This window comes from Tympanuchus pallidicinctus, unplaced genomic scaffold (genome assembly GCF_026119805.1).
Source record: "Tympanuchus pallidicinctus isolate F22 unplaced genomic scaffold, pur_lepc_1.0 scaffold1, whole genome shotgun sequence".
NCBI lineage: Eukaryota > Metazoa > Chordata > Aves > Galliformes > Phasianidae > Tympanuchus > Tympanuchus pallidicinctus.
The window spans coordinates 101534728-101546252 of record NW_026294618.1 but is presented as its reverse complement, the minus strand read 5'-3'; the positions used below and the strand labels follow the sequence as shown (position 1 = coordinate 101546252).

At 43.2% G+C, this 11525-nt stretch overlaps 1 protein-coding gene across 1 annotated transcript in view; it reads right to left on the bottom strand.

Moving 5' to 3' along the window:
- Positions 1-78: 78 nt before the first annotated feature.
- SLC1A4 (solute carrier family 1 member 4) overlaps positions 79-11525 on the bottom strand; it is a 32118-nt gene continuing 20671 nt past the window's right edge. The window contains exon 8 of the mRNA XM_052699199.1: positions 79-9737. Within this exon, the coding sequence (XP_052555159.1) occupies positions 9503-9737 (235 nt within the window). The 3' untranslated portion in view covers positions 79-9502. The remainder of the gene's footprint in view (positions 9738-11525) is intronic.

Sequence of the window (11525 nt, the reverse complement as noted above, 5' to 3'; positions counted from 1 at the left end):
TCCCAGCCCAGAATAACACCCAGACACCCAGGGCAGCTACAAGTCTAGGAGTTCACCAAACAAAGGCCAAAACATGAATTCTATTCGGGGTGATTTTTATTTCAGCTTGAGAAGCTACACAAAGAGAGAACAAATAAACATTTCCATAACAGAAGGGAAAAAGAGAGCGCCCTGTTGTGCCACCCTCCTAATGCAACAAGCCATCTCAGCCTGAGCCACAGCACTGCCTTCTTCCCAGGCAGACGGGGAGAATTTCTGCACCAAAGAGCAGCGTACTACACAGTAAACATCTGTAACATTAATCTACCCCAGGGTCACACAGCCCCAGCCACAGCAATACAGGCCTTTTTGCATATATGCACGTACATCTGGTCTTGGCAGATATTAAAAAAGCTGATACAGAGTCACACAGATCAGACCCATGGCTTTAAAATAAGAACAGTTACAGAAGTTCACAAGCATCAACACACCCACATGGCATATTCATTCAATGGAGTGGTTACTCCCAGTGCTTTCAGCACTAGGTTTTCTCTGAAGGCAGGTACCTTTGTATCAGTAATACTGGATTGAACTGGAGCAGCAGATGGCAGTGAATTTCAGAGTTCATCTGTGTGTCGCTTTATTAAATTAATCAATCAAATGGCTCAGCATATAAAAATACAAGAATCCTCCCTCCTATTTAGAGTGATTTATGGTCCGGTAGAAATAAAAGCACATAAACATAAGAGCATTAGAGGCAGGACTGCCGACAGAAAACTTAGAGGATAAAGAAAAGAAACTCACTTTCCCTGTCTGTTTCACACCAGGTCATCCTTGTTCTCCCTCCTGTCTGCAGGGATAACAGAGTCTCTTGCCTTTGGTGCATAGTTATATTGAAAAGCCAAACAAGGCACCTTTAAGGGTAGTAAGGCAGATCATGTATCTTGCAGCAACAGACGCCTCGTGTCTTAAGGGTGGACCTGCTGGCCCTGAATCCAGAGGGCTCATCAGAATTGTCACCCTCACTACGAGCGAGTGAGTCGGTCTCAATCTGCCATAAAGCAGCAGCAATTCAGGAAAGACCCACCTGCAGTCAGCAGAGGTACACTCAGCTATCCTAGTGCTACACACAGCCTCCATCCTGTGCAGCGCGAGCTTTGTGCGCGACCTTACAGTGCAGCCAGGATAGTAAGAGAAGGTCTGATAAGACTACGTTCTTAAAAGACAGGAACATTCAGGGATGGGGAACACATTACTTCCACATTGGTCCTTGGGGAAGTAATGCCAACAGTGCATCTACCATGGGGTAAGACCAGGGAGGCAGTCAAGGCTAGCTCGGCAGCTTGGTCACGGCTATTGGACTGATTAGATAAAATGCCATTAAGGTACTGCCTTGAAGTAGGCTTGTTTTCAGTTCCAGCTCTTCCTCCAAAGTTAAAATCGTCTTCGTCCCCCCCCATGAAAGGATGTGAGATGGTCTGTGTCCTCAGAGGAGGCTGGGACATGTTTAAGTTTAGCACAGGTACTCTAGAAGCCTAGTCCTGCTGCAGTCTCAGCAAATTCCAAGGACCACAGCAGAACATGCAAGAGAGATATGGAGAAAGAAAACCGATCCAAACATCAGGAAGCCTTGCTTCTACATCAACATGGCCATCTAGAAAACACATTTATCTTATGGGAGGGACTAATTCATGAGAACACTGTGAGCACATAAAATGCCTCTAGCCAACAAGTTCCAACTTACCGGGCATTTTCAAGAACATTATGTTTTTAAAAGAGAACCAATTCAAACCCCTATCCTGCCAGAGAGTGCCATTCCACCAGAAGTCCACAGGCCACTGAAAGCTTCATGAAATCACGTTAATGCACATCAATAAAGGACCTGGCTCATCCATTTTGTGGCATTCCTTCAGGATCTTGAAAAGCTACAGTGTGTAGCAGTTAATACTTGGGGTACTTTCATGGTTAAGTACAATTATTTCTGGGGGAGCACAGGGGATTCAGGCATGTGGCAACAGTTTCCTTCAGAAAAGACCCCTTTCTGCAATGTGTAACAGAAATCTAGTTGTACTGACATCACCTATGCAGTTTAATTTCAGTTCCTAAATGCACACCTGCAAAGAAGTGCATGTTAACAACACCAGAGTGTTGTTAACATAACGACCAAGTGAGAGCTACCTCAAGGAACATCTCATACTGAACTTCTCTGTACTCTCCACGTCTTAAAACCACACCATTAAGTCTGCATTACAACAGGGCTGGCTCAAAATTCATTTCCTCACAGTAGTTCCTGTCAGTATGCTTGTTTGCCTTGCCTTTGGGAAGACAATTATACACGTCTCTTGGGCAGGACTTCAAGAAAGAGCAGCTGGCTGCTGAAATGTTCAGAGCTATCACCTCCTGTTGCCTTTGAGATCAGTGCTTAAATCCAAGTCAGATTTCACAGCTGTTGAGGATGATGTACCTGTTGGTGCTGAGGCTCTTTGAATGGAAAAGTAGTGTTCTTTTTCTACTAAAAAAGTCATCCTAGAGAGAAGATAACTCTCCTACAGAAGAGTTCTCTTCTTCCATCCTGCCAAAAAAGATGAGTCACAATCCTGCACTAACATGCTATTAATAATATGATATCAATACCCAAATGTATTTATAAACCTCTGAATGTGGACCTTTACAGGGGAGATGACTGTTAGCTAACAATGGCCTTGGTTTCAGGATTTGAACTCTGCTCCCAGACTGCCTGATGACTCAAAGAAGCATTTTCCTTTTTCTGCCTACACTCACTGCTGAACTGTGAAATAGTGCCTGCTAGTCAAAAATGTAAGACCCCAAGGAGAGAATAAACACTCTGTTAACATTAACTTCCCAAGACAGTGCTCAGATGCAATAACAGGGAGCTGTGAAATCCAAATAAGGCCCTTAATCACTCTTCATCTGACTTAGAATATTTAGAGCCAACTGTCACAGTGTATTGCCCAACGTTTGGAAAAGTTTAAGACCATTTGCCTTATCCTTTTCCCTGTCCCCTGAAGTAGCAAGTGAACATGGCTCTCACTGATGTGCCCATCTAGATAATAAGGTCTTCTTTGTCCTCATAGAATAATGGCTATCCAAGAAGCATACACTGAGCTACACTGCAAGGAGGAATGTGGGTCAAATCCTGATCCAGAGCTGTGCTGTTTATTTCTTTCTCTGTGATCGTGGCCAGCAGCCAAGAGCAGCTTATCAGAGCCCCATGCTGATGCTTACTTGTTGCTCAGTGACAGCACACTTCAACAACACCAGCACAGATCTCTGCCTCTCCCTGTAACACCTGGCCAGTTAGCAGGTGGGGATTTGCACTGTCCCCATTTCACACAGGACAAATGTGTGCAGTCTTTTTGATGATATCCATATCAAAACACCAAGGGAAAGATGCTTCCTTCAAAGCCTTAGCTGCTTTATCCATTACCCACTTATCCTGTCTGATCTGCCTGCCATTCTCATTTTTCCCCACCTTTTCCCCGTACTGCCACAAGACAACTTGTTTTGTTAGTTGAAAAGCTCTTCCACTGAAACTAAGCAGAAACTAAGCTGACAAGGCTCCCCATTTAGGTGTTGAATCCACTATGATGTCTGTTATTTTACCTAAGCCTGGACTTTCATGGCATCCCAGAAGGATGGAAGGAGGCAGACAGCAGAGCAACTCACCGACACCAGCTCCCACTCTTCTTCCTGCAAATGCATACACTGGGTCTCTGATCATCCAGTCATCCATGCCAGCACAATGCAACTCTGACTTAATGATACATACTACAATTACTTGATGCCTTTCAGAGTTTTTGATAAGTTCACTATTATCCAAGATTTAGTGCACAGTACCTTAAGAGTGCTTCACAAACACCGTGATTCACTACTCTCCACATTATTTTCTGTGAGAGAATGGTACCTGTAAAGGTCATCTATAGGAAATGAACTGCAAGCAGAGGATTTGTGCAACCTGCCTAATTCTGAGTTGTTCATCACTCACAGTAGCAGTCATTACAGGCAGGTCTGCAATTACTTTAAGCTGCCCAGTTTAAATCCACAAAAACGTGACATTTCTCTTTGGTGAGAGTTTGAGTGTTGATCCTTTGACTTCCTATCTGAAACACATTGCTCATGATTTCCAACAGAAGAGTGCTTTTAAGGAGTTGAAGAAATGTGCAGCGCTCGCAGAAGACAGGACTGAAAATTCAGTCTGGAGTGTTAATCAGAGCTACAGATCTTTGCAGAAAGAAGCAGTGGTTTTGTACATTGGGCAAGCCCTCAAGGAAGCAACTTGCAACACATGCAGAATGGGTAGTCACAAAGATACCAGGGCCTCTGACTTGACTAAAAGCAGAAAGTCTCTCTTCATCAAACTGCCCAAACATCTGGTTTCACACACAAGAGAATTAATCTAAAAATGGTCACCACTGGGTCATGCCCATCTCTTGCTCCAGCCAGAGTAAATGCTCAGGGAAGAGTACAGAAACAGAGCAAACACACAAAACTACCCTGACAATCTCCCACTGTGTCCAGCTCAGAGCATGGCCTCTTTGGTAGTAACACGGCTGCCCAGCAGACAAAGCAGAAGTTGTTTTACCAGCTGCTCCTGTACCCTGGCTGGCTCCCTGCTTCTATTATGCCAAAAGGACACAGCTCTGATTGTCACATTGCTACAGGAAAAGCCCTGTGTTTGACCCTGGTTTGTAGTTTGCAAGAGACATCCCAATAGAGGTTTAAAGCCCTTTGCAATTACTGAATCTTGTAGTGCAACTACCAGTGTGCAAGCAGGGACCCAGCTAAAGCTCTGCTCCTGGGAATACCGGTCTACTGAACATATTCTAACAGTAGCCATGTGCTGGCACCCTTCATTGCTCACTAGAGCCAGTCAGGCCTCAACAGCCATGTCTCACAGCACAAAGCAAGCACCTTTCTCAGGATGACAGATGCCGCTCAGCACACTCAAAGCAACTCTCTAAGTTACTAGGTCTCACTAATCCTTGGTGAGGTAAGGGCAAAATGCATTCCTAAGGACCAGCTGAAGCTGATCCAACTCAAAACTATGTCCACTGATCCATCAACACATAAAAATAGCTAGGGAACTGCAGACAAAGCAAGGAGATGAGTCAGTGACTGATAAATCACGGAGAGGAAATTCAGTCTCAAAGAAGAAATTAGAGATGGTCCCAAACAGTCAAAGACACATCACTGAAATAAAGAAGGTAAAAAAATAAGGTCTGAGACGAAATGGGATCGGGCACGCCCAGGGCTTACAAACTTTTCCATGTTCCTGTAATTTTCTCCCAAAATGCAATCACAGTATTAGAGGATAGGACACAAGCTGTTTGTAGCCTACTTTCCTAAAACGAAGAGGCTTTTCTGACCACAGCTTGCTGTATATGCATATCCACCCTTTCTGACTAATAACACGAGAATTTTCTTTCCCAGTTCAGTTTCACCAGCACACCACAAAGGCCTCCATGGTGGTAACTATACAGAAGGAGATGCCTCTAGTAGTCCCCTTGCATCGAGAGGATGTGACTGGAGCTCCTCTTACAAGAAACAGCTATTAAGAAGGAAAAATAACACCTGAACCCAAGTCATATGCCCAACAGAAGTCTAAAAGTGAAACGACTGTGAATTGCAGCAGGAAAAGCAATGGCAGTGTGCAATCTCCAGGGGATGTGGATACCTTAAGGAAAACACCAGAAGGGATTAAAGGATTTGTATTTTCCAAAAGAAAGACTAAAGCCAAAAAAGAAAACCAGCATTATCTAGATTGAATTTATTTCCTCCTGAAATCAAAAGCAACTGACTAAAAATTTCCACTTTACAGTCAAGTTGGGAGAACTCAAACATATGTCTAGACAACAGATGTTGGAGTTCAGTACCATACTGGCATCAGATTCATGGAATTCCTGGGTAAGCACAGAGCAGGTGTTAATAGCTGCACCTGTGCTGCTGCTGAGCAGCACCTTCTTGGTCAGCTTGCAGCCTCTTGGTATGAGGCTGCATGGAGACCTGAAATAGGAAGATCCCAGGGCAACAGTGCAGGTTGAGGACTGCATCCAAATAGCACAGAAAAATGCACTACCTTCAACAGCCCTTCTATTTCTCTCCCAGTGACCTTACCTGAAGACCTTGACCACTGGAAGCAAATGGCAAGTCTTCTGTCTCACTGGGCTTTCAATCAGGATTCACACTCTTACAAGAGCAGCTGTTGGTAGGTATCACTTTTTTTAATACAGTCCAAGAGAGTACAATAATAGATCTTTTACATTTGTACCTTATCAAAAAGTAATCTGAAGTCAAGCAGAGAGCCTTAGAAGACATGGCATGGCCATCAAATGCAATGGTAACATCATAGAAAAACAAGAAATGTAATTTCTGACACAGACAATACAAACAAGACCAGTAAGGTACTCTGAAAAGCAGTCACTACCCGACATTTGTGTTTCCATAGAAAACTGTGGGATCCTCTCACTGTGTGCAAACAACAGAGAATTGGCAGCTTTTTAAGTCTAAAGCAGAGCTTTTGTAATCGTACAGATTTGTGGCAGGTTAAGACTGGCCCTGAATACTTAATGGCTCGTATAGACCCTATGGCACCTGTTTCCAGGAGGAGTGTTAAAATTCCTTTGTTAAATTCCAGCTATGGGAGTGCTTGACCTTAAGCCCAAATGCTCTAACAAGCCTTACATGGAACTACGCACTCACACTGATGCAAAGCATGGCAATCATCTAATGGGGACCGGGAGAGGCATTCTGCAGCAAAGATGTTCACATTCTGCATTGCTAGTGAAAAATATTAAGACAAATCAGAGATAATTGGCTTTAATTTAATCATTTTCTGGAATCTACTGTCAGAAAGAACATCCCACAGCATCCTGCTAGAGGGAAAACGTACAATCAAGTGGCAGCACCACAGGGAAGGAATATCAGCAGAGCAGTGGCTAGGTGGTGCCTGTGAAGAAGCCCAGCCTTTGGACAAACTCCTTATGAGTACTTCTATCTGTTGGCAACATCAGCTTTGGAGCGAAAAATCAAAACTGAGAAACATTCACTTCTCAAATCCTGCCGTGACAGTTCACTTGGGTGCTGCCTGCTCTCATGACCTCAACTGAACTGCATGTGTCATGGTGAGGGAAAGCATCAAAAGAGCTAAATGTCTGATGGGAGAGAAAAATCCAACTACAGAACCCAGCCTGCAGGGAACAGTTGTGTTTTTCAGTTCCCCTCAAAATATCCACATGCTGTTTTAAAACCATGGTTTCTGGCGTTCTGGTGCAGTCAAAGTTTTCCATGAAACTTTAAATATTTCTTATAAAAGAGAGGGTTGATGAGAACCCTGATTTTTTTTTTTTTTTAAAACCTCCAACATTTATCAAAATACCTTTCATTTGAGGACTCTCACTGCCAGCTACAAAGCCTGCTTCTGGTTTCCTGAGTTGAAAGGAGTTGGGATGACTCTAATGGGAGGAAATGCAAAGTTTCCGCAGGTTTTGATGTGCTTAAAATGAAATACTAAATACTGAGCAGAGGACAGCCCTAGAGAACAACGACTGTCTCCTTTCATTTTTAAAACAAGGCGAGGACTGATCAAATTTTGTGGACATGATTATAAATAAACCAGTTAAAAAGAAACTCCACCTGCAGTTTTGCAGCGGGCTGACCAATTGCACAGGGCTGCTGCACACAATTAAACAGCCAGTAATGACACACTCACTGTGTTCTCCCTCAGAGGTGGCCACATCTCGTTCTGAGCATCTTTTAGCAAAATTCATCGTGTCCCTTTACCAGGAAAGATGCTTTGGAAATGAAGGCTGCTGCTGCTATAAAATTGGAGCTGCCTCTTCCTAATGCTGTGATCATAAACATCAGCACCCGGATACCTTTTCAAGATAGCTTCCTCTGAAGCAACAGGAGAAAAAAAACAAGGGGAGACTGATCATTATTGTATACCAAAGCAAACTGTAAATATATGTTGCTGAGTTTACAGCGTGGAGGACTGACCACACGCACTCACCTTGTTAAAGTAGCCAAGGGAAAGTGCCACAAGGCCAGGGCAAATCTTGGCATATATGCACAGCCATCACTTTGTAACTACCTCCTGACCAAAATGCCAAGAGAAATCAACAGGAGTTTTGCAATGTTTGCTGGACTTCGATCAAGTTTGGGGGAGTGCAAATTCAGGAAGCATGTGGTAGAGGAAAAAGGTGGAGTCAGAATCCAGAAGCACCTGGGTCAGCCCCAAGCAAAGGCTACCGCCTGCCATTAAGCATTACCCTGGCCCAGCACCATGTAGAATTAAATGTAAACTGCTGTCAAAAGGATTTATAGTAGGACCAAATTCCTAGCAGGAATGAGTATACAGCCGTCCCAATACTCAGAGATCACTGAACTACATCAGGTTAGAAATTCACCTCCTTTTTTCCCCTTTCAAGCTAACAATCAGACTTGCCTATTGTCAGTTCCCACATGTGTGTTCACACTTTTTTCTCCTGCACAGTTTTGCTGGAAAAGGGATATGACTTAATTTGTTTGGACTGACCCATTATACAAACATAAGCAGGACATGGCGTGCTAGCAAACGTGCATGTGTGTTTTCACAAAGGGAACTGACTTCTTGATGTTGTCACAGACAAGCTTCTTTTAGAGATATTTATACTGGAACAGACTCCACATTTTTTTTTAGCCCCAGAGGGATCACTTTAACAAAATTCGTGTTTCCTCTGGATTTTTTTTTTTCCTCAACAGCTTGCTAAGAGGGGAGGAGATAGCCAGCCCTTGATCTGCACAAATATCTCCTTTGTCTGGTCCCAGAGTTTGGGAATTACTCACCAAAAGGTAAGAAAACTGCAATGTAGCGGGGGAATGGAATAAGATTTGGACCTCCTCGTTCACTTATTACACTAAAAAAAAAGCAACACCCTACTTCCTAGGTTATATTTGATGTTTTTAAGTGATCAGAGAACAGGAGAGGAAGGGGAGTGGGAGAAAAATGTTGCTCCATATTGCGTAATTGTCAGTAAGAGTTTCCAGGACAGAAACTAAACTTAAGAAACATTCTCACCCACTGTGGAGTTTCTGAACTGTATCTCCATTCAAACAGCAGCACAATAAGCTTACTAATTTCTCCCTACCATAAGCACTCATGGGTTGGCTGCTTCCCCATATCCAACCCACATAAGCCTTCACTAAGAGATCTCTTGTAAAACCAGACATTTCAATTGGCATTGCTTTCGCCTACATGTATACATGTATATGTGTGTATGTGCAACACATATATACAGGTACACAGATGAATTATCAAAATACTACTACAAAGTGTGTGTTCTTTCTCACCACCCCGTTTCTTCCCAGCCCACCTCCCTCCCTTCCCCAAGCCAGCAAATTTCAAAACAGACTGGAAGTGAAAATTTTCAAGAGCTGCCCAGCCCTTGCTAGCACTGCAAACGTCTAGGTGCATTAACAAGTCCCTGGTCCACCTCTAAGACGTGTTTGACCAACAGCTTCTAGTTCACAGTACTGATTCCTTGGATTCAGGGTCTGATGTACTGGTTGTGTTGGAGACTTGTTTTTTGTGGGTTACCAAAGGCGACGTTTCCTCTTCAGACTTGCTGTTAGCAACTGCTTCCACGTTGACTTCTTTTAGCTCCTGCTCTTTTCCTCTCTTTTCTTTTTCATTCAGGTAATTGAGGATACCTGCTCCTAGGGCATCCCCTTCCACATTCACAACTGTGGTAGTTCGGTCCCTGGTTAAGGTTAAAAACAAACAAAGTGCCCTTTTAGTTTAAGAGTGTTACAACACAATAAGTGGGGCCAAATTCTTCCCTGCAGATCCACCAATACTGCTGGACCTAGAGAAGGAAGATGTTGTTACCCACAGGTATTTTCTACAGAAATATCATTCCCATTTCAGAACTAAGATTGTGCACTGGAACTGGTTCAAGCCTCCCAACTCTTGCATCAGCTGGATCCGGTTTCTCAGCAGGTTGCTGTAATGTTATTACTTTTTCTCAGACATCCTTCTTTTCCCAGCCTGCTTTCTTCCCTCTCTCCAGGCCAGCATGCCTCAAATGCAAGTTCAGAGCTGGAACTTCCTTTAGGCTTATCCAGAAGATAACTCATAGCACTCAACTTTTTTTTTTTTTTTTAACTATAGAAAATCTAGTATCTTAACTATTTAAGGTGTCCTTCCAAAAGCAGAGAATGACTATGTCCCCTGGCTTTCTCACTATGAGCATCAGTTCCTATCTTTAGTTCTACAGTGCAATACTAGTGTGCTTCAGAGTTGAATAGAGGAGGGTTATAACTCAAAGAACAATTTCTTCATGTGCCTCTTGAGATTTCTGCTAGTCATTCTGCAGCATGTGCTTAATTTGTAACTGTGATCCTCTTTGGTAATTAAATGTCTGGCTTTAAAACAAGATAAAGGACTCTTCTGTCCCTCTTCCCCATTTTTGTTACCACAAGACTGAATTCCTGAACTAGAACAACACTGTTGACCACAAAGGGATACTACATATTTTTAGAAGAAGGCAGCCAGCATGACACAGGCTAAGGGAAATCCAGACAGAAACAAGCTGCAAACTTCACTCATGCAACCACACGGTTCTGAATACATACAGCTTATGGAAAGCACAACTAGCACTGTAATCCCTCAGGAAGATGGAACACGAATGGATGGCCACTGCTTTGCCTGTCTCTCCTGTGGTGGCTGATACCCAAGTGGTGACAGCAAGAAAGAATTATGCAATGAGCATCATAGATGTGTGTTGGTGAGGGAAGGGAAGGAGGTAACAGAGCTGCCCTTTAACCCAGCCTTGGAAACTCCAGACTGCCCTCACACATCCTAATTTCCACATCCTCTGTGAGAGTAGTCCATCCTTACAGAGAGAGGCAAAGATTATGTACATCTAAATCAGGAAGCGTCCCCAAAAACTGCTAAGTGAAAAAAAAAATCTCAAGGGGGATTCAGATTGTCTGACTGTTACTGACCAGCACTTGCAGCCCACTACCCAACCAGATGGTCTAAAAGCAGTGTGTCCTTTTAAATTTTCACACTGAGCATAATTCACCAGTATTTAAAGCGCAGGCACATTGAGTGGTCAGAGGAGCCTTTCCACTTTGATTTTTTTTCAGTATTCTACAAACTTTCAATTTCTTAGTATTTCTGGAGACTACAGACAGGCTTGTTTGAGAAGAACTGGGAGCCCCTTTTCCACAGAGCTCATATAAGCAATAAATCATCTGCATGTTGCATTTACTCTCATCATGTACTAATGGCTAGGTCCCCAATTCTTAAAGCAAATTTTCTAGGCTTTGCTTAGGTGGTATAGAAGATAAATTTAGGCTTCAATGAGGACATAACTAAAATGAGTGGTGAAATAGGCTCTTCCAAACAGAGCTAAGGAGATAATCTCTCATGTTTCAAGGAGGAAAATGGTTCTTGGGAAAGGGAGAAGGAACCAAGCAAAGGTCTAACTTCCTAGACCTTTCCCAGAAGATGGAAAGGAAAGGTGGTAATACTGCGTACTGAT